Genomic DNA, 26,779 nt, shown 5'->3' with positions numbered 1-26,779 from the left:
GCAGCCAGAAGCCCAGCTTGCGCTTCATGGCACACCTTGAAGCAAAATAAAACGTTTGTAGCTGTCCAAACACAGAGTAAAACAGCACACTTGTGTAACTTGTAAATTAACTAATAACATTAATAGTGGCTGTATTCCACTCAGGTGTGCCAGTGTAAGAGTTTAGGTATTGTACATGCTGGCTCAGCGGAAGGCCACTGGCACACCTGAATGGAACCAAACCATAATTAATGTTATTAGTTCCAACCAGAAGTCACAGGCCTAATGTTCCTAATATGTCTCTCCATCGGTGGCCTGTACGTTTTAGAATACACTGTGAGATTTCACTCATCATTTTTAAAGCATGTCTGGGTCTGGCACAGAGCTTCATAGCAGAAAAGTTGACCCCAAAGTTGAGGCTAATGGTGACATCAGGACCCCTATGGGGCTTTGCAAAAACCTGCCTGAGGAAATATAATTTCTTTTAAATCAATTCTTTTCAAAAGAAAATTTGTATAGACTTTCTTTTTTGCGATGTCCTGTTTTTATTGCTCGTCTTTGTACTGCTTTTTACTGGTTTAATTCTTTTTAATTTCTATTTATGTATAATAAAAGTTTTTGTGTCACTTGTAATTTTATCCTAACATTAACTTTGATTTTGTCTTGCTTTTGTTTGTTTGTTGTTGCATCCTGCTTTTGCTTCATCTGTCAAAGCACTTTATAAACTATTTTTTTAATGGTGCTAGGCTATAAATTAAGTTTTTCTTATTATGATTATTATGATTATTATTATTATCATGTTGACATATGAGAAATATAAGATATTTTAAAATAATTGACACATTATAATTACACGTTGTAATTGAATAGTCAATATTAGTAATGAGCTGTTTTGTGACCACAGGTGTGAACCAGCGGGTATTTAACCACAGTTAATGAGCCAATCAGGAGCCAGCAGCGGAGGAGAAAACACAGCTAGCTTGGCACAGACCACACGACGTGTTGTTGTTGTTGTTGTTAGATAGCGGTAAAGTAAATTTCTCTCACACTACAGTGCTGTAGACCTCACAGCCTCCATAATGCTTCCCATACTTTTATATCTGCTCCATACATCTTCAGCAACGTTGGACTTGATTCAGAAAATATGTTGGCATCAGCTCCTTTAAATACTCGTCGTCTGCGACTCGTTAGCAGGAGCGCCGAGGGTATGTTGATCCTCAAGCAAGGTGTGTTTTTCTTGCCAAACTTCTTCTCGTCGTACAAGCTGTCATTGGCCCATCATTCTGTTTGTCTTTCTTGGCAGCAGCACGGGTTTTGTCTGGTGGCATACAGTTACTCATGAATAGGCCCGTATACTCTGATAGCTCTGAAGAAAACACATCAGTATGCTGAGAGTGATGCAGAGTGGCACACTGGAGGGAAAGCATGAAACTCGAGAATATTCCTTTTATATTTGATGTGTGTCTGAATGGTTTTCAAATGCAATGAATCTCAATAGTTTGGTCATTTATCCGGTGTCAAGACTAGGATAGATGGTTCATGTGTTTTTAAAGGTTCACCCACATTACAAAAGCTATGTTTTCTGTAGTGTAGGCACTCCGATACAATGCTTAGGACAAGAATTTCATTTTAAAATCACACGTAAAACCACCACAGCTAACATAAACTTCTATAAACCTTGCCCCTTGTTGCTAATTCATTGGCAGAACCAAAGAAAGACCTACGTTTAAAATATTACTTGAGTAAAAGTACCTATTTATTATCAAAATGTACATAATTATGAAGGGTAAGTACTCATCATACTGAAAATAACCCCTGTGAGAAGAGTTGTAATAATATACAGTATGTTATATTATTGGTGTTATAAGTGTTTTATACAGGTAGTTTCATATTCAACAGTGTAAAGTTCCTCAAATTCAGTACAGTGAGGAAATGTACTCACATTCCACTACTGGTCAATTGTTTTCATAGTGAAACTAATACGGGTTGAAAATGTAGAAAACATGTTCCACTGATTACCCAAATAAACAGGGACATTGTTCCTGGAAAGACATGTTTAAATGTAGTTTTTCTCTGAATACAATTAAAATTTAAAATCCATCCCTTGTATTGGGGTAGAAGCAGATATCTCAAAAACCGGGCAAAGAAAACCAAAACTTCAGTGTTTACAAGGCTGCATACCCTCACAGGTAAGTGAGAAAATGTGTTCATTTGCGATTAAGGTGAACTGACCCTTTAATCAAAGATGAACACAGTTTCAAAGGTGGTCAATTTCAATTAAAGGGAAGGCTACAGAGTGTTCCTTCCGTGTGTGTCCTTTTTAAGAGGCTGTCTTCCATTGGATGCACACTGCCTCTGCGACAAACACTTTCACTCATTATTTGAGCACTGTAAGGGTCTAACGTTACCATGCAAGATGAGTTCATAGTGGAGTTCATTGTAGCATCAGCCACCCCATCAACTCCCAGACCACCAAGTAACAGCCCAGCTTATCTGCCCCGCTCCAGTGCCCGCAGTCAACCAGTCAGGGTGGGTTTTGTGTGCTCACATTGTTTATTTTAGCCCTCATTAAAATGTGGTGGGGGTGGCTTTCTCTCTCCAGGGCTCGGCGGCTACTGTGGTGGCGAGATAGGGGACTGTGGTGGACCCCCTTGGGCGGCCCACAAAAAGCTGCCTTAACCCCTTCCCCTGCTTGCCACTCACCCCATCTGGGTCCTGCAGTCACACCCTGTGGCAGAGCTGCGGTTAACTGCGGCTGTTGACTGGTAAAGAGGCACAGTGAGGGTTTAAGGATAGAAGTAGGAAAGGGTGCCATTCACTACAATTACCACTAGAGGGCACTCAGCCACAGTGAGCTAGCTGGCGGTGACTATTCTCCCAGGAGTTGGTTCTTATCTCCTTTACATGGTCAGCACTTTTTCACAGGAAGCATGAGGGAACTTTGTGTGTGCGTGTGTGTGTGCGAGGGATGACGAGAGATGTGGGTCTTAAAGTAAGTGCTTTAAAAGAGAAAAAAGGGGCAACTTTGAGCCCTTGTCAGCTGTGTACTTGAAAGACACCTTGTGACGTCAGGTAATTCATGCCTCCAGGAGCTTTTGTCCAAGTTGTTTAGTCTCTTTATGAGACTACAATAGTGGCCTGTTTTATTTTGTCTGTGACGGGAAAAACTATTAGACATAAAAGACTCTGCTCTGTCAGCAGCCACACCCCCACCGTAGCTCCACACACAGGAAGATTTACCTTGCAGTTTATGTTACGTTAGTGTGTCAAAGCCTGCGGCAAATATCTGTCTGGTATGCGGTGAATTATTGCTGCGTCTGTGCGCTTGTGCATGAGTGTAATACTACGTGTCTATATGTGTGTGTTTTCATAACCAAACCATACTTCTGTTGTTCCCTTTTAAAAGGAATCAGGAAATGTCTGTTGGGTGTGCTGATAGTCCCAGGTGTGTGTGTGTGTGTGTGTGTGTGTGTGTGTGTGTGTGTGTGTGTGGCGCATGAGAGACAGTGTGCGTGAACGTCTTTGTGCTAAAGTGAACTAGCAGGTTCCCTTTCAGAGCCATATAGCACATCCAGGGGGAGAGAGGAAGAGGGCTTTGAAGTTTTGGTTCTGCCATCCGTCTCCAGCCCGCTGGTTTTCTTTTCATGCCAACCACTGCAGAGTCCAGGCCTGTAAAGAGAAACGCCCCAACTGGCTCCACCCTGCCATGTCGCCATGGTAAAATGACAACAGACTATACTCACGTGCCCTTATGACAGTGAAACTCCTCTCTGTTTTGATTTTGACTTTGGTTCTGTCTGTGCTGTCTGTCAGAAGCAGCTGAAGTGCACAACCAGGATGCCAGACATCAGAATACAGTAGAATCCACTGAGCCTGAGAAGCCTGAAGCGAAAGGCAATTAAGTTGCAGCTGACGTTAATGGAAGTATCCAATCTGCCCACGCTGCAGGTGCTGGCCCTCCGTCCCTGCTTTCTCTCTGATCTAAACCAAAGTGTCTCCTTTACTCGCCAGCAGCCAAAGAGGATGCTATGACATTCAGCTTTAACACTGGAGGAGGAAAGGAGGGGGAGGAGGAGGAGAATGTGGGGAGATATATTGATTGCCCTTAGCTGCTCCTTCAGAGCTTGTGCATGGTTTGTGTTGGCTAAGCCCTCTAGCCTAATGGCTTTTAGACTTCCATTATGTCGTTGCAGGCAGCGTGGTTTAAGTAAGTAACAAAAGGCTCTGTCAGAATGCTTTAAGCATTAATAAGACAGTTAGTGTTACTTCTACAGCCTGTCAGCTCATCAGGAACGCACAAGTCGAGATCACAAAGCCAAAAGGCTCATTTACTGTCGTCATTTTGAGCGTTTCTTTGGCCTCTCTGTTTTGGGTAAGCCCCGAGCCAGATTAGCTTGTAGACTTTTGGGAATTAGTTCGATTGAGCAGTGAAAGCTGTGGCTCACTCACCCCGTAAACTTGCAATGTCCCTGGACATGTGTGCAATAAAAGCCCCCGTCTCTGCACTGAAGTGAGGAAGTGCCAAGAGTTCTGAACGTTTGTATGGTCCACTTAACGAGGAGAGACCTATGACTCGATACTGGGAAACGGGCTCAGTAGGAATGGGGTTAGAAGTACATCGTTTGGCAACAGAACCACAGGCCTCAACTGCCATGAAAGGCAGATTCTGTTGGGTTTTTGGGAAGTTTTTTTTGTTGTTGAATTGTTTTCTGGTAGAGCTTCTAAAGCCATCTTGTTTTTATAAAAGTTGTTTATTAGGAGCAAGGTCCTTCTCTTTTGCAGAGAAAGGCGCTGTGGTCTACACTGTTTCAAATCGCTCTAACCATTGGGTAGGTCTGGCTTTCATGGTGCGCACACTGGCATTTCGATATGCAAAGAGGCTGTATTTTATGGGTTGACACATATGCCCAAATACATGCGCATATACACTCAATTCTCCAACTGCATTTAATACATGAGCCCAGATCAATTTGGTTTGATTTGTTTTTTCACCAGTTTGCGTGTGTGCGTGTGCTGCTGCACTGACCCATTTTGCCCAACAAACTCCTCTGCTCTCTGGATATTGTGTGGTGTGTTTCCCCCTGGTCTGTCTGTCTTTAATGCCACTGTGTCCCTGCAAGCCCTCAAAGTCCTGGTCTTTAATGCATCGGTTACCGTATTTTTCCATCGACTTGACTGTCGCTTGCCGGGAAAGCTGCACATTGTGTGTATGTGCGTGTGTGCACTTGTGCCATTTTTGGAAGCGTCCCTGTGTTCTCTCTGCACCAGCGCTCGAGCTACGGAAGCCTCCTGGGTCGGTTTCTCCTGCGGCTGGACCACATACCCCAGAATCTTGCTTTGGTTGGAAGCGTCTGTGTTTCTTTCCAGCCATCATAAAGAAGACAAACTCCTCTACTGTCTGCCCATCCTATATTAACAGGCTGTGTTTGGCCCTGGACTCACCATAACAGGTCCGCTCTGGGTTGCCGCTGGTTACAGTAAAAATCAACACCTCCTCTACCCCAGACTGAGAATTTTCAATGTGTAGCTCCAGTTTCCCCCACGTGCACTTGGCCTGCTCAGCGTATAGAACTAAACTCTCTCACCTTTGAGGGCCTCTAACTGTAGCCTCCAAGGGCCGTTAATTAGGTTGAAACCTGTAGGTTTCAGTCTTACCTTGCTTGGTAGACTAGATCCAATTTGACATTATGCAATAATAGACTCATTATGCTTTGACACCTCCCCTACTTTAATATATTCTGTCGCCATCAGTGCCACCTGAGGCATATCCCAGAGCTGCTCCTAGACCAGGACAGATCTAGACTGGCTTCTTATTGGGTGGCTGCTCTCTGGTCTGCCAACCAAGCAGGAAACAATGGAAGGCCAGAACAATGAGCTGGCTGCAGATCAGTAGGGGCCTGCTCGGCCTCTCCCAGACGCTACGTCTTATTTCCTTTTTGATTACTCACGCCTGCCTGATGAGCGGCACACTCACACTCCTCTCTGTCTGCCTGCCTGTGAGAGAAATCACAAAGAAAAGACTTTTTCTAGGAGACTGGTTTTGATTTGGAGGCTGGAATGCCTTTGTGATAATGTCGCAAGATTTTTTTTGGCAGATGTGTCTGTGTGTGAGACAAAAGGAGAAAAGTTTCTCGGGGGGGGAGTTTTGATGTGTATATGCTCATGAATCGAACACATTCAGGTATCAGAAACTATATATGTGAATATTGTGTGGTTGAGTGTGTTGGTGTGCTTTTCTGTGCTGATTTATGTCTGTTTCCACTGATGGGCCTCCAGGATCTGCCCATAAACAGCCTTTAAACGGGGGAATAGTAGTGCTGCCACTGAAGTCCAAACTGTATTGCCACCCAAGCGTGCAGATCGCCTGCTGTGGGCTGAGTCCCCTTTGCGTGGCCCTCACTAGCTCCCACCACTGCTTGTTACCCCCCCCGTCACCACCAGGCCGGAGGTAGGAAATCAAACCAATTACGGTTGTATTTAAAGAAAATTGGAGCAGGGCCGGAAAAGTGGGGGCATTTCCAAAAACCACAAAAAGAAAACTGCAGGGCCACTCTTTGGCAAAATACAGGGTGACTATAGAGCAGAGTAGAATGGCACGTCCCAGAAAACGCAAGGAGAGATTTCTTGTTTGATTTACAGTATATGCAATAAATATCTATCTAAATAACAAATCCAGACGCAGTCGTATACCAACTAAACGTCCAACAAAAAAGCTAAAGACTATCATTCCTCTCGGTGTCCTCAATAATCTGTTCCTGTGTCCGTCTCAGTGAGTGAGATTGATGGGTTTTTCTCCCTGGTGGACCTGTTTGATGGATGGTTTTTAAGGACTGACTCTGTTTATGTTCAGGTCTGCCGTGCCCTGCTGCGAGTGGCCTGCCAGAGGGCCGCACCTCATAACGTGGTTGAATACGCCAAGACGCCCAAATCCTCCTTGGCTCGCTCTGCTGCTGCAGCCCCTGCTGAGGTACAGTATAGGGCCTCTCATAAAGCACAAACACCTGTAGGCTTCAAACTGGGGGAGGATAAAGTATTTGTGTGCATGTGCATGATCTGTTTGGCCAGAGTGTGTCACAGTCTGAGGCCATCTTTACAGCCAAAAAGCTTGTCTGGGATCAGTGTTGTAATTGCCACCCCCTGATCTGATGTAGTCTCTCTGTTTTACATCTCTCTCCCCCTGTCTCTCTGTGATCCTCCTCCTCACTGTCATCTCTCAGGAAAACCCCCTCATTACCGGGTCCTGAATGTAAATGCTTCATCCCCCCCCCCACAGGCCCTCTTTGTTCCACAGGCCATTTGGCTGTTATATTTCAGCACTTAAAAGCAATTATTCCTAAATATGAATGCTCCTTAACAGACGTCTCCAGACACTCAAAAGATATATTCCTTCCTTCATCTTCCTCTCTGCCTCATGGGCAAAAACAAAAGGAGGAGAAATCAAGGTGTCTGGTGTCTGTAGGTCAACACACATACAACATTTTGCTGCATGGACACACACACACACAGACACAGACACACACACACACACACACCGAATGATATTCCTTTGTCTGTGCAGGTGCATGCACAGAAAAGAATAACGCACACACACACCCACACCCACACACACACACCCACACACACACACACACACAAATTGTTTACTTCACACACACACACACACACACACACACACACACACACACACACACACACACACACCATAAAGCGTGTAAGATGATCTCCCATTAAGGATGAAAACAAACCAGTGAGTGGGAGGTGTCCCCTGAGGAAGTCCACAGTCACTATAGTGGAACCATGGAACCATGGGAACTGGTTAGCAGAGGCCTGCAGGGCAGCCACGGCCAGACATGGGGGTGTGTAATACTGCCACACACACACACACACACACACACAGTACACTGCGGACTGGAGACAGAAACACCAAAGAAATGGCTGTTAGTCACCTCACCTGTCTAACAATAACAATAGCTTACGTTTTATTGGGTGTTAGCAGTAGCTTGATTTATTCAGACTCGGCTTTGATTGTCTCTGCGTTTACAATCAAAGTGCCAAAAAAATAGCAACAACAATAAAACTGACTGTTTGGGAAAGAGTGATGATAAAAGAAAATGACAACACATTTCTGTGAAGTTCTTGTGTTCAGGGACACTCGAGAGGATGAGGGAAAAGATGTTTTCAATGTTGTCGCTCTGTATAACAGTTTATGGGTTGTAGAGGAGGCTGGAGGTCTGTGGTGCTTCAGCGGTTTTCACTGATTTCTTTACAGCCACATGAGCCCTTACTGGTGAAAGGATATTAGTCATCTGGATTGGTGGCCTTTCCCAGAATTACTTTTACTTTTAGAAGGACATAGCAACAAACAACTAGAGGCATATACATTGATCTGACTTTGCTGCCTCCATAGTAGATAGTGGGAACAAGAAAGGAAGGGACGATGCTAGCTTTTAATGACCATTTATGTTCCCACATGATCCAAAACAGACTCGAGCAATCATCCTCATTTTACTCACTACTTGCGTACATGGATGAAAAAAGTAAGGGAGATAGAAAGATAGAAAGTGTGTGTGTGTGAACCGCCAATTTAGCGTGTTCCCCTGCTTGAGCAGGAAGTGAACAGAGACCTGGTCCACAGGGATCCCCGTTTCCCCTTCTTGCCTTCTGCATCCCCCCCCAACTCAGGACCCCACCGTGATGGGGGAGAGCCTGGCAGAGAGCTACAGTGTGTGGTGTTTTTGCTCTGTGTGTGTATGTGTGTATGTGTGTATGTTAATTTCCTGTTTTATAGAGGAAGCAGTGTTCACATGTACAGATCGTTATTCAGATTTTGTCTGTGAGAAAAAAAAAAGATTGTGTCAATTCTCATGAATTTGTATGGGAAACAACTAGCATTGTTTCTGGGAAGCTGCCCTACTCTCTCACTAAAAACATATTTTGCTCCGCTTGTAAAGTGCAAATGCAATGTCTAAATCAAACTCTGAAAAGCATGTCATTTCATTATTCCAGTCAACGAAAAATCCTAAAACACTACAAGCTATTATCCTCTCATATCAAATGTTCTACTTTCTTTCCTTAACTAACTAATCAAATTAAGGCCAGATTGGTTAGACACAGAAAGCTGCGGTCATTATGCAATGACAAGAATCTGCATCCAAGCCATTAGGGCATCTAAATGAAAGTTAGCTGCTGTGGTCTCAGCCAGAATACCCTCTAACCATGGTCTGGGCCACAGGTCCACAGGTCCACCATGCAGTGGTCCGTGGGTTTCAACAGAAATGTATAAAGGCCTTCTTCTGGTTTTGACTCATTTACAAGTCTTGGTTTCCGATGACGAGATGAATGGGGAAGGACGACTCAGTTCAGCAGAAGATTGTTTAGAGCGTTGTCACTTACTTATCAGCACTATCAGGAAGCTTCTTTGTATAACTGTTTGTCAGGGTACTGATTCTTCGAATTGCCTATAAATATCCTACAAGCTACGCAGTCTAAAAATCTCATTTAAAATAATTTCTAAATTAGTGGGATGGGAAAATAAGAGAGGATTTCTCGCTTCCAATAGAAATCAGTTTACAACAAATTAGATACAAATCTATTTTGATGCTAATGTTAGATTTACCTCTCAGAAAGACTTTTCTTGAAATAGGTAGAGGTGCACTGGAAATAACTGTTAACATCTCCCATTCTTATCAGAGAATGGCTTTCAAACTTATTTCAAGGAAAGTGTTAATTTAATATTTTTTATTTATATATAAAAGACCGGTGTTGGGATTTAAGTGACATCTCCTAAATGTTAAACACTGACCCTTTAAGGCTGCAACTAACAATTATTTTTATATTTCATATATCCTTAATTTTAATTTTAATTGTTTCATTTATACAATCTCAGAAAATAGTGAAAAATCTCAATTTCCTAAAATCAAGGTAACATGTTAAAATAGCTTGTTTTGTCCAACGAATAGTTTAAAACTATTAAAAATCCTAATAATTGAGAAGCTGCAACCAGAGAACAGTTTCTTGAAAAATGACAGTTATCAAAATAGATGCTGATTAATTTAGTCAATTGTCTAATCAATTAATAGACTCTGTTAATCTTAAACATTGTGTGTGTAGTTGTAGTCTCACACGCAATGGTGACCTTAGCTTTATGGTGGCAGCTCTCTTGATCGATCTGATAGTGAGACTGTTTCTGCGAGAGCCTCTTGTAAGCATTCAGCGATCCTCTGGGTCTGAGCGGGAACCAAGTCCTAGCCCCATGGAGAGGTGCTCCACTGTGGGAACTGGGAGCTGCCTGGTGTGTTGCAAACACAGAGCGGTCTCTGTAGACCCAACATGGATGAGAAACTACCTTCACTGGGATCCCTATGAACTGGGAGAACCCTCATTCTCTCTCTCTTCATCTCTCCCTCTCCATGTCAGCAAGGCAGCACTAATCGTCAGTGTGAGAACGGTTGCATCACAGCTCTCGTGGTTTCTTAGCCCCTGGCCCCTGTGTTTCTCGGTCAATCTGTGGGAACCCTGATTTTGGACGGCAGCCTCTGTTCCCACCACCAGTCTGGTTAGAAAATAGACTTCTGGTCACGTACCAGGCACCCAAACCGAGCCGGTTCTAGCCCGCTCCTTCTCACGGGTTTGGGGGAGGAGAGGTCAGCGGCTGCAGAAGAGGCCCTAATGGGTTTCGTATGCAGGTACCGCAGAAGCGACACGGGATACTGTGCTCATGAGAAATGAGAGGGTTTTAACGATTCTGTGCTCTTTCCAAAACACTCCCTCTCTCCCCTCTCTCCACTCTCTCTCTGTTTTTCTCTGTCTCCTGCATCTCTCCCTCTCTGTCTGCCTCTCATTTAAATTTATAAATAGTGCTTTAATCTTTCTCATCTTTCTGATTAATTGAAGATAAAGTTGTGTGAGGGACAAGGCTCGGTTTTGTTACAAGGAAAATCAAAAGACGTTCAAACAAATGATTGACTTGAGTAGTAGTTTTTCTTCAATGATTCTCATTGTTTCAGTTTTTCTTCCCAGTGACGTTCACAATCATGCCTCCAGTTCTCTTTATATTTCATCCACTTAAAATGCAATTTTCTGTGTCGTCTTATAAACCAATTCATCATGCCTTCGACTACAATTGCATCCAGACGAGAAGCCTCATCCAGGAAAACGTTTCCCCTTCTTTCCTGGAGAGTTACAATTTTCGGAAGAAGAACAGCATAGCGGGAACAGGGGAGAAGATGAAAAAAGCAGCTCAAGCTCATGTACATCCATGACAAAGAGACGGAGCCAGATGAGAGCTCCTCTGCTCCCCACATGTGGACGAGAGAGTCGGGTCTCACAGAGTGTGTGAAGACAGCTGGAAAATTCCCCTGAGCCCGGCCTAATTGAAAGCTTATCATCTTCTCTTTGTGCTTCCTGAGCGGTGGGGGATCAGCGAGGAACGACGCTGAGAGCAAACTCTGTGATGAGACCTGGAGGAAATAGTTGGGAATGCTTAAGACGGTGCAGATCTGTCATACACTCACACTGTGGGGCTCAGGCTGTCTGGGTGGAGTGTGGTGTGAGATCTGTCAGCAGGGGATTGTGTGTGTGTGAGTTTCTCTGTGCGTGTGTGGAAATGCTTTGAGTGTGCAGAGTTAATTGAATACAGTGTGTATCAAGGCTGCGTGTGTGCGTCCTGAGGCTTTGTTGTTCTGCCAACACTGCCCCCATAGAAGGCCTGACGCAGACAGCAGCAGCCATACAGAAGGAAAGAAAGGACAGAATTGAATGAGAAAAAAGGATAAAAGAGTTGAGGAGTATAGACACAGGAGAGTATAAACAGGGAAAATAAAAGAATAATTTGAACAAGAAAAACAAAGCATTTAGAAGTGAAAGCCCTTTCATGGTACATCAACAGGTGGCATTAGTTTAAGAGTGAGGAATTGTGGGTATTGTATTTCAGGTTAACCACATTAGACATCTGAAATCAGACCACCCCACAAGGTAGCATCTCAAGTGTTTAATCTTGTGGCTCGGCATCAAATGGGCCAAACAGATGCCATCAGCGCCGCATAAATTAACAACCACATAGCTGGTAAAAAAGACGGCCGACATTCCAAACTTCTCCTGTATTGTTTTTAACAAGTGACAACTTGCCGACGTGCGCTAACATGGAGGCTGCCAGGGCGGTGTTGGATTCCTGAGCTGCGTTTTATTTACGCTCTGGGTACCACCGTGTTGACAGCTGAGGCATTTTCAAACCCATGAGGAGTACGGGGTAATTGCCAACGAGAGTCTCACTAATGGAAGAGAAGACGATAATTATTAAAGGAGGTTATTGGGAAAGAACTACCAATGAACTGCCAGGGCTGTGAGACTGAGGCAGTGGCATGTGTGGCATTTACTGTATGAGGCTGAAGAAGAAGAACAGAATTTTGGATCAGAATGTGCTGGCATGAAATTGGGTCCCATGAACTTTTATGGTGTTTTTTTTTTGTCCTGCTCATTTGTCAGCTGATGTGAGAGTGTCTGGGTTTCTGGAGGTGAATTATACCCTGTGCCTCCATGTTTAACGTTTTCACTCTCAACACCTCCCCCTGTTGAAGCATAAAAAGACCTCACAATCCAGACTTTTAAGCATTGAGTTTCAAAATTAGAGAACTCTTACGGTATGCAATTGTTTTTATAGTAAAGTGAATAATGTAGAAGAATGTGGCCATAAATACTCAACCTAAATCTACCTCTAAGAAAAATGATGTGTTGTCATAACTCTCGCCCGGACCTTCATTAATTCATTTTTTTTCTTTTAAGTCACTGCAATGAAATAAACAGCGGTTGTGAAGACAAAAGTGAGACACGTTTTTTAATTAAAATGATTAAAAACTACATTATCCGCAAACTTTACAAGCACTCAATAAGGAAGCATTAACGATATCATTACATACATAGATGAGATTCTTAAATTAACATATCAGTTTCAGATGTACATGCTTTGAGCATAAAGAGAAATGAAAGGAGCAAGATGAATGAACATTTTGGTATATGAAAAGGAAAAGGGGCAACATGTAAAAAGAAAACAAAAGGAAAAAGTAATATTGTGCTCTTTAATCCAATATACAATAAAATACAACTCACTTGTACATTTTGGCTTCCTAGTTTTGCATAAAGAATGATAGAAATCAGTCAAGACATGATGGATTTGCCACACATCTTTCCCATCATTGACATCCTTGACAGTATTACAGGCAAGTTGTGAAGATCTTTGGTTTTTCTTTTAAGGAACCACACAAATATAAATACACGTGTGGTTTCTCTAGCTGCATGATTTTTGCCCATAATAAAGTAAGATCATCTATCGCATAAAGGCTCAAGAGGAGAGAGCAGGGAATCACGCTTTTCCTCTAAATCAAAGGGAGATAGGAATGAGACATTGTTACCGATTGTGAACAAACGAGGAATAAGGCAGAGGGTCTCTACAAAACCACTTGCATAACTTATTTTTTTTACCTGAGCTGCAAATGCAAGCCTTTTTGGATCACTATTCACTATGAAATTAAATGTCACTGTTATAGCAACTAAATACCCATCTTTCAGACTCTTTCATGACTGCTTCCCTCTTGTGGAAGACTAGTCTAGTAGATATTAGACACCTGATACCTGCTGTAAATGACTATACACATCTCATAGCCAGATGATCTGTGCAGGCGTATGAATTATTGGCAGAGCCGTGAGCCCCTGGCACTGATGATCAGTAAATTAGACTAGAAAAGACAGAATCAGGGCCATAAAGGCTTCAAAGCACTCACTGATTATACAGAACAAAGGGACCTGTGCACAACAAGGGAACGTTTTTTGCATAACTGCCCTTGGTGTTGGTAAGAAGATACCACTCTGACTCTACCTCCTCCTTCTATCCCTTCATCCTCACACTTTTCCTCCTCCAGGGATAGAGGGATCACATGTATAACTGTAGGGGAAAGGCCCTCCGGACAGGGGGAATGTGCACACACACCTGCGGTACAGGAATGTGCGTGTGTTTGTGTGTGTCAAATCATAAAATTATTAATTACTTAATGAAGAATTTGGTAAGAGGACACTTTAATTGTATTCAAGAAATATATGTTAAGGAATATTTCATATTTAGTTCGGCAGAGTTTCAGATATTAGTAAATACATAACCAAAAAAGAGAAATGAAAGTTCAAACATAGTGCAAAAATTAAGCGAATGGCTTACTTAACGCAGAAAGGCAATTTGGAAATTGTTTAAAAGATTACGGTTCTAGGTACACCATCTCACTAACAGAATCTGTTGGGCGTGGTTCATAAGGAATAAAAGTTTTTAGTGCATCAAAGCTACATTGGAAGACAAAATTATTACATTAAAGGTTTTGGTTTTTATAATTTAGTAGCAATATATTACACAAATTCCAAATTTATACTTAACAACAAAATATGGCATATATACTGTATATATATATGTATATATATATATATATATAAAAGGAAAGGTAGAAATGCTTAAGGATTTTGGGTATATGCGCACATTTCCTCTCAATTTGGCTCAAATAAATATCAAAAGTAAACCGTGTCATCCAGTTCAAAAATACCAGACTAGGACTTTTTTTCAGAAAAGGGCATGAATAAGAAATCTAAGGAAACAGTAAAGAGTAGACACAACAGGACTTAAATATTCCTGCAGAAAAAGATAAACACTCCTCTGTGTTAGTCTTTTACATTCCTCAAAACATCAGCCATTGTCCTGTTGTAACTGGATACAATGATGACACAGCAAAGGAGAATTCATTTCTTAAACACGTGAGTCCTCACAAATAAAATGCTTGTCTCTCAGCGATTGTGTTGAAACATCCACTGAATACCGTAGCACCAAAGGCTAATGTGTCCATTTAGACAATAAATTAGGCAATAAGGTTCTGCACAAGTACTGTGAGCACATGACAGACCCATGGATGCAACTGAAGATGTTTTCACAACTGACAACATTTCTTGTAATATTAAAATTTTTTACAGAAATTAAAGCTTAGGAGGACCGATTGCTACAGCAGTGCAGCCATGCCTTGGAAGGATGTTGGAGTGACTCGGGGAGCAAACATCCGGTCCGACTGCTCTTCTCCACCTGTCAAGTGAGTTGGATCAGTCTGAACAGTCAGTTTGATGAATGTCTGCTGTGTTTTTTTTTAGTTCATCGGCTGTACTGATTGATCATACCGCCATTGTCTTTTTGTCTTTAATGAGAACCTGTTTACACCAGACAAGTGATGCTGAAAGGTTACTATGGCTTTTCTGGTTTGACCCTCACATCTATTTACAGTTTCAGCCGAACATAATCTCACCTTTTATGGCTTTTATAGTCCTTTTAAGAGTACATGTTTTAGCACAGTGCAGGAGTTTACTCAAAATGTACAAAATACATGGAAGTCTTGAGAGTTGAACGCAGAAAGTCTTTAAAGCGAGTGCCGGAGAAATAAAAGACAAACATGCAGCATTTCTCTTTTTTTTGTTTGTTTTTTTTTAACTTTCAGTGTTCATCTTTTTTGTTCATCGTCCTCTTTACTTTTCCTCCCATACTTCTCCTGCACCCCCTGATTGTCTAGCTGTCTGTCAGTCAATAAGGCCTCCAGACGGACTCATCCAAACGGCCCGAGGCGCTCATGGCAGTGGGGGAGTTGCTGTGGCTGCCGTCGGCCTCTACGCCTTCGCTCTGGGTGTTCAGGCCCGGGTTCATCAGACTGTTGGTACCTCCGGCGCCCGTGGCCCCCGAGCAGGACAGCAAGCGGGTGGGGGAGCGCTCGCCCCCGGTGTTCCCCGGCGCCACCATGGAGAACTGGTAGGATCCAGAGCCTGTGCCGTAATACAGGTAGGAGTTGGATTGGAAGTTCTGGGATTGGTTGTTTGAGTAGGGGGGTGGCAGGTAGGTGTGGTATCTAGAAGAGGCTGGCATGCTGAGGCCACTGATGCCAGTGCTGGAGGTGTTGGCGGAGTATGGGAAGGCCCCGGGATAGTGCATGCGGGGGTCTGAGAAGCGGGGGTCAGTCAGCGGCGACAGAGACGGGAAGGTGGTCCTCTGTGGAAAGAGATCTGTAGTCCCTGTTGGCAGAAACAAAGACACAAAAGGTTGGAAAGAGTCAACAAACATTCATCCATGAATGTAAACTGCTGGTGTGATTATGAAACAAGGGGCTCAGAGATTTTTCATTTTCTAACGACCCTCGTCTCCAGAACAGAAAACTTCCCCAAACCCCCAACTCCAAGCTCAGATTTCTTGCGATACGTCTGTCCATGGAAATGTTTGCTCAAAGTAATGAACTGAGACATTTTTTTGCTTAATAACAGTCATCAAACACTGACAGCACATCATCCCACAGCCATGTGCACAAGACTGAAGTTATGAAAAGGCCCCCTTGCCACGGCCCTCCTACCACTCCTTCAAAAGCAGAGCAACATACTGTATTCTGTCTTTCTCAGAGCAATGAAAAGAGGCATTGTCAGTGCTGAGGGGTGCTTTGAATAAACACCGACGGCTTGTTGTGCTGTTGCACAACTCATCATAAATCATACTTGGGCGACAGAGGCAGACGGTCACCATCAGAGACAGACAGAGAGACAGAGAAGGAAAAGAAACCAAAAAAAAAGTGAAGAAAAAAAGAGTGTTTCTGTGTGAATATCCGCTAAACTAATGTGTATCACAGTCCAGTCCAGGACCTGTCAGAGTTAACTGCTAAATGTAATCTCACAGGTAACAGAGCACTGTGAACCCAGCTGTTTGGACTTCAGTTTCACTGCACACTTTCTAATTTATTCAGCTGACAAAAGGGAAATAAAAATATCACTCAAGGGTTTGACTTGGCAGTTTGGTTCTCTGAGATTTGGGGCCGCTACTGTCACCAAGTTAGTTCCTTAAGTCAAACACCACATTGCCCCTCTTACTTAAATGAGGAGTATTGTTGGCTGATCTTACATCCTGAGCTTCGGATATGAACCCATTCACAGTTCTGCAGTAGGACTTCTCTACGCCACCTACTGTAGTATTTGGGTTTGGGCCCTGGCACAGAGACAATTATGTTCCATATTTCTGCTGTGTTATGTAAGTTAGAAGGTAATCTGTTTTATGAGTACCAAGTCACTGAGGCAATGATTAGTAAACCTATATTGTAGTTAGTAGTTTTGCACTGGCAGTGCTGGTATGCACCCTGCATTATAATTTGAATTTAGAGGTGTCTTGAATCTTGAAAATGTCTTGTCTGGCAAGTCAAACATGTCTTAACTGTTTTATAATTAAATATCATGATACTCAGATAAGGTAAGGAAGGAAGCCAGGCCAAAATACTCTAGAGCTGTAAACGCCCTTAACCTGGTTGTACGACACAGTGACTAGAGAGAGTTTCTCATACCTGATGTCAACATACAGTATGCTTCGTCCACACCTGCTGCTCTTACACACACACTCATACGCTCACACACACCTCAGTCCATGGTTATTTGTTTGTCCGCATGTGGCTTTCATGGGTCCAATGTGCCCACATGACTGCAAGTGTAAAATGTGGATTTGGATGGCAGAGAAAAGAGAGCTTGTATTTGTGAAATAGCAAGCGTTTGCACGCCACAGCCCTGAGGGGGGAGAATGCCAAACTTGCGTGCCACAGTCTTGTTGAAATGTCTTTTCCCTATGTCTGGAGAACTGGGTCCATTTTCAGCTACAAAAAAATCTGTTCCTTTGCAATTTCCATGGCCCCTGCTATACTCTTTTTTTTTTTTTTTTTTCAACAACACATTTCTGCAGTTGAATTTCCTCTTCTTTTTGGGATGAGGGAGTTTGGTGGTGGTGGGGGGGCTGTTTCTTTTTCCAGAGTCTACCAGGCACCGGAGTCGGGCTGCATATCTGATTTCACGCGAGGAAAATCCAAGCCTTCAGCTGCTGTTGATTCGGGTGAAGTGGAGTTGGCCCACTAATTCCTACCGGACTCCCAAAAAGTCTCTCTCTCTCTCTCTCTCTCTCTCTCTCTCTCTCTCTCTCTCTCTCTCTCTCTCTCTCTCTCTCTTTGTCTGTCCCTTCATCTCTTCTTTCTGTCTGTGCTAAATTTAGGCTTCAGCGTGAGGCTGGGGAGGGGTTGTGTGGCGTGGGGACTTGATTGCCCTCGCTGCTGCCGCCCACCCCGCGCATGATCTCCATTTAATTGGAGTTGGTGGAAACGTGTTGGCTAAACTGCGGTGGGGATCGACTCCTGTGTTCTGTCAGGGGAAACTGGACTGGACACTTATCACAACACCTTAATGGGCTTGTGCAGTATCAAGCTCTTGGCTCTGAGCCTGCTACCACCTTAAACCCTCTACAGCACAGTAGCTCCCTCTGGAGGAGAGGGCTGAACAAACTGTTTTGTAATTGAGAAGCAAAGTTGTGCAGTCTGCTTTTTCTCCTTCTTAACCATGTTGCATACCTTACTGCATCCCCACCCTCCCCCACCCAGTATAAGTACAGGCTTAGCTGTTGTGGCTGTGGTAACCGTGGTGTATCTTTGGCAGAGAGGGTCTTCCTAACTGAGCCTAGTAGTAGCTGCCTGTAACCTCTGTGGCCCAAAACCACACATGATCTCCATTAGGCTCATCTGAAATGTGTTGACTAAATTGCAGGGACAGGAGAGGGGATGGACCCCAGAGGGCTAGCTGGCACAGTCTGCTGTCTGTGATGTTCCCAGTCTATGAAGCGGGTAGCTGGGAATCAGGGCTTTTATAGAGAACATAGTGTTCCAGCCCTCTCTTTCCTTCTCTAGCTTTGAAGCATAGCGCCACGCACTTATTTAATTCTGCAACACCAAGGGTGGAGTCCTCCTCCTTTCTGCTTAGCTCCAGTAGTCCACTAGTCCACAGTCAAGCGTGTAACCCAGATATTACAGGAGGTTTGCCTTATTTGCGTATGGGAGAAACTGATTTTGGTTGTTAACATAAGGGCAAGTTTGAGGCGGTCATGTCCGTGTGTGTAATTGTGCGCAGAGTTATGTGTGTCTATGCGTGTGTTGTCCGCATGTGGTGGCTGGCAATGGGGAGATGCAAATCCAGGCGCTCACCTGTGAAATGTTTACTCAGGCTTGATGCAAACTGTGACGGCCAGCGCCCAGGGAATGGTGTCTCAGGCAAATAAGTGGAGGGAAGGGAAAGAGAGAGAGAGAAAACCCCCGGCTCGTCTAGCTACGCTATGTAAAGACACTCCGTGCTGTGTGCAGTGAGACTGTTTTATAATCTATCATCAAAAAAAAAAACATTGATGCACTGCAACTCCTTCTAGGGGCAGAGATCTTCTCTTTGATTTCTTGGCTGGTTTGGGTGGTTTTTATGGTGGATGCCATGAGGATGAGCAGTCATTGTTGATAACAGGGTGATAATGACAAAGCAACCCAACGCCAGGGCAGAGCTGCTGACGCGCGGGGCCAAAGCTTAGGAGACCCAAATGAACACAAATGATCTCCAGGTGTTTTTTTAAGCAGCAAGGCTTTGGGGCCGGAGCATCATGTCGAATGCAAATGATAATCACCTCTGTACTGTGGCACCATGGTCAACAGCCCCAAAGCCTCATCCATGTTTGGCACTTTATCATGTGAGCACAGAGGATTTTGCATGTCCTCAACTTGTGACATGCAGTACAAGCAAAGGTAAAGGAAGTTTGTGATTACAGAAAACCTGAGATTTTCCTAATGTATCAACAAACTAGGTGACATAATTAATATGTTTGTTAAGTAAATCCTTTTCTATGGGAGATATGATACTTCCTTGTGAAGCCAGTGTCATGGTGTGTGTTTTGCTGACCCTAGACCATGTATACTGTTATTGTAAGGATAAAGGTGTATGAAAAGTAGCATCATAATATATTACACTTTCATATATCTCTGTCGCGTTGTCTTTACTGTCTGGATGTCCTGGCATTTTAAGTTTAGGCTGTAAGGTCTCAAACATATGCTTTTACTAACCATCATTGTCAACCACATTTTTCACACCATCATGATTGTCTTGGTCTGCAGTAAATCTCTGGCTAGAAAACGCCTTGCACAAGCAGTAAGATATGTAAATATGTAATTCTCAATATTCTGCTTCGGGCTTTGTTTGAATTGCAAAATAGAGAAACATCTTTTTATTCTTTCTTCCGTGTGTGTGTCCTCATCACAGTGTGAGTGGATGACTCAGCATGTCTGGTGTAGTGTCGTGGTTTTTGGGTAGGGGATGGATAGGAGACTGAGGGGGCTGTTAGACAGCAGCAAAGATCCAAATCCCCAAGAAACAAATGAAAGAAAGACGGAGTGGGAGGGAAGGAAGAAGAAGGCAGGCAGGGTGGCGGCGTTCTAGGAATGTTCTGGGGTGTTGTAGAGCCCTACGGGCAAAACGAAACAGACTCCAAAATTGTCACATTGAATGGCACACCCTGTGTTATGCCCGCCTTTCTCACTTCTCCTCCTCAGTATTGTTTGTTTCAATTTTAAAGGCTGTCAGAGTGTCTCCTAATTAGAATGAATTAGTTTGGAAAGATGTACGATTTGGAAGGTGTGAACTGTCTTTGGCAGTCCAAAGTGCCTCAATTATCTCCTCTGAGCCTGTTTTCTTAGTAATTAAGGCCATTGCTTATTATTGACGTCACCCCTCATGTTGCTTGTTGATTGGGCCACACATTATGATAATGTCTCAGCAACCAGCAAACACCCATGACAACACTTTCACACATAAAATCGCAGATATGCATGTAGACACACTTTTCTCAAATTCACATCAGATTTGGGGTCAAATTAGGAAAGCCGGGCTTTATGCGAGGAAAGGTAAAAAGAAAGGGTAGCTTAGAGCATAGTTAGAGATAAGTCTGTGTAAATCTAGTCAAATAGTGGGCATAGAAGGGCATTGCAATGTCTCACCTGGCCATGGTCTCAGGTCCTCCTCCACCTTGCACGTCTTCAGTGCGGGGGCGTCCATTTGCTCCTGCCACAGTGCTGGTTTAACACACAATGGGAACAATAGGTTGAATTCAAGGACAACACTTGAATCTGCTTATAAGAAATAAGTCAGTGGAGGAATTGTGTCTGTGCAGGAATGTGTAATTTTAGTATTTTGTGGAATGCAGACAAATGTGTGGGTTGTATATGTGTACAGGGTGAGGAAGTCAGACTGTGCCATAGAAATCTAAAGCATGACCCAAAAAAACTTTTCATGACAGACTTGTCAAAACTGTCTTGACATCTGGCGGTTTGGAGATGTGTCTTCCTGTCACAGGTTGGCCCCTGCTGACTGAGCAGTGAAGACTGGGAAGAGGAGGGGTGGTTTTCTCACCAGAGTGAGACCAGGCTTGGAAAAACATGCTTGATGGGTGCATGGGAGATATTTTTGGGTCTTTTAGGCGAGACACTGGAGGGGCAGCGGAGACCTGTGAAGTGCAAGACACTCGCTAGCCTGTCCAGCCAAGCTGTCAGGAAGCGAAGGAGGGTCAAGGACCTACTGGCCCAACGCGTGGGACCCTGCTTCACACTCAACGGCCACACCGCAGGAGGGGTGACACAAACAGGGGCTGTTTGCTCTAGGTCTGAGACGGTGCAGTTGTTACAAGAGAACTTGCACGGAGCTCTGTGGACATGGGCAGTCTCAGCACAGAAGTACAAGTCTACATGCCTCTCAACAGTGTTAGATATTGTTAAAAACAGTTTTCCTTAAATATACATAAATATTTTCATCATAAACTCCACATTATAATACCACATTTTCTCTCATGGTGCTCTACTTTTAATAACAGCCATGTGGTATCACTATGACTCTGCTCTTCGCTGTTGAGATACCGCAATATAGTAAACTCCTAACCTCCTGTAGTGGCAATTAGGACTTAGAAGGATGCCAGAAGCAGAGAGGGGGGCAGTGGCGCTGGGCTGTTCACCTATAGCCACACTGGGCTCAGCATGTGTAAGATCTGTCCTTCCCCTGGAGCTCCTCCACTTCCTTTGCAAAGGCCCAAATCAGCACTCAGTCACTGAGAGGTCCTGCACTATGGCTCACAATGGCAAATTCTTACACATAAATGGCCTTATTCAGAAAGGCTTCCAAGCAGCTGGTGCGATTCGCTCAAGAAAATAAACATTTCCTTCAAATATTTTGATTGGCCAGCAGACAACGTCAATATGAGAGGCACAGATTACCCCTGTTAATAAGAGGACCAACCCCCTGGGCGGAGTTGAGGAGAGGGGAAGGCAGGGGCTGAAATGGGAAGAAGCGGCGACTGCGTCACTAATAAGAAGCTTTGGGGTGGTGCCAGTGTAGTTTTGGGGAGGACACAAATAAACACATGCACTGCTTTTGAAGTGCATGTGTAGATGAAAGAGCCAAAATGGCATCCATCCCCGTGACTCCGGATCCAGCAACGCCTCTGAGACATGTAATGCGCCTGCCGTAATGAAGCGTGTCATTGAGACACAGTGAATGCCGGTCCTTGTGCTGGCTTCCTGTTTCGCTTAGGCCTTAGGCGTCGCAACGGGGAGAGAATGTGAGAGAGCAAGCAAGAGAGAAAGAAAGACGCCAGCGAGGAAAAGAGAGAGAAAGAGAGCGTGTTAGAGAGGGGAGGAACACGGCCTTGGCTCAGCTATGTGGGACATTTGATATGTCTTTTGAGCCCGCACTTATAACGTGAGCAAAAACAAACACATGGGCTGAAAAATCCTATGTTCTCTTTGAGAGCTCGTCGTCCTCCCACCCTTGCCCTCTCCCCAGACTCAATAGAGACTGTTCATGGCACACATGTAGTTTCTGTAATTGCTGAAATGTAAAACGCAGCCTGACTCTGATGTGAAATTATAACTTACACAAACAGTTGAGTCTGGTTAAAAAAGAACTTGCTCTCACTTCTCTTTTTCTTTCTTTTCTTTTTTTCACCAAGGAGGCGGCTTCAAAAGATTTTTTTTTTTGTTGAAGAACAAAAACATTTTCAGTTTGAATTATTCATCTCAGGGTCACAAAAAGAGAGTAACCACAAGTGAAGCTTTCAGGCACCATAACAAATAAACTCCGTGGCGGCCATTGACATATTATGTAAATAGTGGAGTGCAGAAGTAAAACAGAGTGTCTAAAGGACTGGTCCAGATTCCTGCTCGTTTTGGTTGTATTGGCCTCAGAGGGCCAGCTTCCTGCTTGGGTTTGGCAGAAATCAGCATGAAACCCAACTAGTGTGACGGCTACACTCAAAAGTCCACACCACAGCTACCTGACGGTGCTAATTTCCTGTCTCGCTCTTGCTTCTAATTGGCTGATCATGTCATTCTGGATGTGTGAATTAGTGTGAGCCCCTCGGCCGCGGCAGTAGCAGAGTGCCGCCTCGAACCTGGGGGGCCAGCCAGCTTGTTTATGTGGAGTAAACAGTGTGGTCACTGTGGACGAGGCAGGAGGGGCACGGCTGCATTGGGCTGGTCCTCCATCAAACAGGACTTTCTCAAGTTTAAGTCCAGTCCAGAGAGGCCACAGCCTGAACATACTAAACAAGAGGGCGAACGCACAGCTGCAACAGATGTGTGCCAGTTGTGCAGGAGGAAGTACCAACATTTGTGTCATTAATAAAAAATGCTTTGCTTTTTTTAAAATTAGAATCTGCAGGATGGATGCTGAGTACATTTCAAAAATGAAGAGTGTAATATGTTATTTCTGCAAGATCCTACTGACATTTTTAATAACATCACCACATGGGTCACACACTCAGACAGTCAGGCACACACTCACATTCACAAAGACACACACACACACTTTTGGGCCCTCATCAAAGCATTGAGCACTTGACTTGATGGCGGAACGTTATGCTAGTATCTGATATTCATCTTCAGAGAGGAACACACAGGTGTTGGAACAAATAACATGTTAAACGATACCACCTCAAAAGTGCCAGGACTTTTTGGATGATTAAATTGCTGCTGTATTTCTTTTTTCCCCCCTCTCTTACTGTTAAAACACATTTAAGTTAAAAGAACCTCTTTCGTCTCGGCTGTCTGTTAGAGGCTGTGCCAGGGGCTTGTTGAGTTTTGTCTGCATTTAAAATGGAACAAGGTAAAAGTGGAATCTGTGCTCCACTTTGCACTTGGAGGAAAATCAAATTTTCTATCATCTGTTTGCTTTACTTAAGAGTGGAAAGAACTTTGCATATATTATAAATGCAATGTCACGGTTAGATGTTAAAGGATGAATGACATTCTGTATCAGAGGAAAGAAAAAAAACTGCCACCCACAGACACATAGAGTATACACATGTACCTCAGTTGAGGTTTTGAAAACCAGAATAACAATTTAGTACTTGATTGTCTGAGTGTCAGATTTGCCCGACTGCATTAGTTGAACCACGCATTTTCAACCACACATAAACACACATACACACACACACACACACACACACACACACACACACACACACACACACACACACACACACACACACACACACGCCCACACACACACGCACACACACACACACACACTCACACTCCCTCCACCCTGGCTGAGAATCATTCCACATGTCTACCAGGCTTACCTGTGGCCACAGAAGAACAAAAACAAGCAGCGAATGCAGTGTCTGCCAGCGTGCAAGAATCCTGTCACTGCATGCACTGTAATGAGCTCTTAATTACCCTGTCTGTCTGGGGCACTAACAGAGAACTTGCAACACTAGCACAGAGTTGTGTATGTGTGTGTTTTGTATTTTCAATGTGCCTATGGTGCAATTGTCTGTGTGTGTGATTTAAGAAACCAGGGTAGCATTGAGCAGATGTCTGGAGACACGTCCTGTTGACAGGAAAACTGAGACAGTATTTCATAGCTCAGACAACAAAATGAAGCAAGGAGGCTTTAGGAGGAGATGACACTGTATTTTCTTATTTAGTCGTCTTCAAGGGGAAAATGCAAGGTTCCAGCCCCGGATAATGGAAAACATCTTTTGTAACAGCGAGACGGGAATCCATTTAATTATAACGTGTTGATGGGCGATCTATCACCCGGCAATTCTCAAACAAACAGGCCCGGGGATTTAAAGTATCTGCAAAATACAACAGTGTCTGGCAGGGCTGCCAAAAGCAGAGACGTGTGTGCTGTTGATATGTAAACACCTCCCTGTGTCTCTAAATGGGATTTATTACAACAAGTCTATTTTTGTTTGAGCTTCGCTTGTAATACTGTAGTGTTGTCTGTGCATGATTCCTACACATACGGGAGCGCTCTGTGTGATGTGCGCCGGGACATACATTTCCAGTCTACAGCTCAGACACTCCAGCAGATAGACGAGGTGGAAGGGAGACAGGCCCTCTGCTCTGTTATTTAATTATTTTACCACTCTTGCCCTGCGGTATGCCGTCATGATGGTAATACCACAGATTAAGGTGTGTGGTTTTTACAGCCCTTCCCCTCGTCTGTCTCACTCACACACACTTCTTATAGACGGCCTACACTCACTGGCAGCTGTAACGTGAAGCTCAAGGCCTTTACCGTCTCTTGACAGTTCCAACTGATGTTAATGTGTTGTGTCTGCTCACAGTGTATGCACTGTACATGTGTGTGTTGCAACATCGCAGCCCTTTGAAGCCTGACAAGCCTATGACGCTCTAATTCTTGCCCTAATCCTGTGCGAGGCAGACGAGAGCAGAGCAAAGAGCTGCTCTTCGTCTGCTGTCTGGACCAAGTCTGTACACCTCTCCCTGCCGACCGGAACGTTCCCCCCCCCGTATTCAAGTCAGCCCTCAGAAACTTAAAGCTCCCAGTATAAGCTTTGCTGCAGGGGGCTTTTTATTGGCAGACAACCTACACAGCTCACGCCAACCTTTAAACCATCAGAAAATTATCATCACAGTGGCTGTATTGTGTTGAGGCTCCACAGTGTTTATTTTCAGCGTAACCAGTCGGTGGTGTTTCTAAAATGGCTGACATGTTTTCACCTCGGTACAGGCTGTGCGGGGGAACAAAATCAATATCAACAGTAAGTAAGGACATGGGGGTGGGGGCCAGGGTAGATGACCCTGTGTTCCCCACAGTCAGCTGTTAGATAGGCACATACTGGTGACTCAGCGCTGGCTAAGCTAAGCGCAAGGCCAAACACCAGTGTATGGTTGTGATACAAACTGATAGAGTTCCATCCACACACGGTCCAGAGCTTCCAAACAAGCCCTCCTGTACACAGCAACATGCTGATACAAAGGTAATGAGATTCATTAGCTAGCATGAGAACTAGAGAGTGGGTGGGAGACGAAGGCACACTATGTATGTGTGTGTGTGTTTAGCCTGCCTGCTTCCAGACATGGCATCCTGTTAAAGAGACTCTGACATATGAGGGAGAGAGTGAACACTCATCCTCACTCTGACCATCACCTACGCAGCTGTCCACAGCACACACATATAAGCATAAAACAACTCCCTCCCCTCCATCGCACCACCTCAGTCTGAGTCTCATCCCCTCCCCCCCCACGCCCCCGCACATTCGACCAGTCTGAGAGTGACGTGATTGCCAAGGTAGCAGGCGGCTGTTACATTCCTGAGGCTGTAGTGCGCGGTGTGCGGAGGCCAGCTTCAGCACCCAGGCCAAGCTCGGTTGGCAGCACCCGCCATGCCACCTGGCCACAGACTCAACCCTGCACGCTGTGGGGCCCGGACCCACCAACGCAGGGCATCCGGGGACAGAACTGACATGAGCTTCCCCTCGGACAGCCAACACATATAACAGCTCCCAGATTAGTGGAACAGAACTCGAAAGCCCCCCGTGGAGGAAACGCACATGAAGTGCTCTTGGCTTCCTTTAATGCTGGGTGAACGGCATGTACTGTTGATGTGTAACAAATTT

The 26,779-nt window shown here is 44.2% G+C and overlaps 1 protein-coding gene across 3 annotated transcripts in view; it reads right to left on the bottom strand.

Moving 5' to 3' along the window:
• Positions 1-12,783: 12,783 nt before the first annotated feature.
• The window catches only part of runx3 (RUNX family transcription factor 3), a 49,265-nt gene continuing 35,269 nt past the window's right edge, over positions 12,784-26,779 (bottom strand). For 2 of the 3 annotated variants that reach the window (XM_051386109.1, XM_051386091.1), the window contains 2 exons: positions 20,856-20,930; positions 12,784-16,053 (listed from right to left, as the gene is read on the bottom strand). In XM_051386109.1, coding sequence (XP_051242069.1) covers positions 15,572-16,053; positions 20,856-20,930 — 557 coding nt within the window. In that variant the 3' untranslated portion in view covers positions 12,784-15,571. The remainder of the gene's footprint in view (positions 16,054-20,855; positions 20,931-26,779) is intronic. The other variant, XM_051386100.1, reaches the window with a different exon arrangement.

Source organism: Dicentrarchus labrax, unplaced genomic scaffold (genome assembly GCF_905237075.1).
Source record: "Dicentrarchus labrax unplaced genomic scaffold, dlabrax2021, whole genome shotgun sequence".
Lineage (NCBI taxonomy): Eukaryota > Metazoa > Chordata > Actinopteri > Moronidae > Dicentrarchus > Dicentrarchus labrax.
The sequence above is the reverse complement of the archived record's forward strand: the minus strand, read 5'-3'. Positions and strand labels throughout refer to the sequence as shown.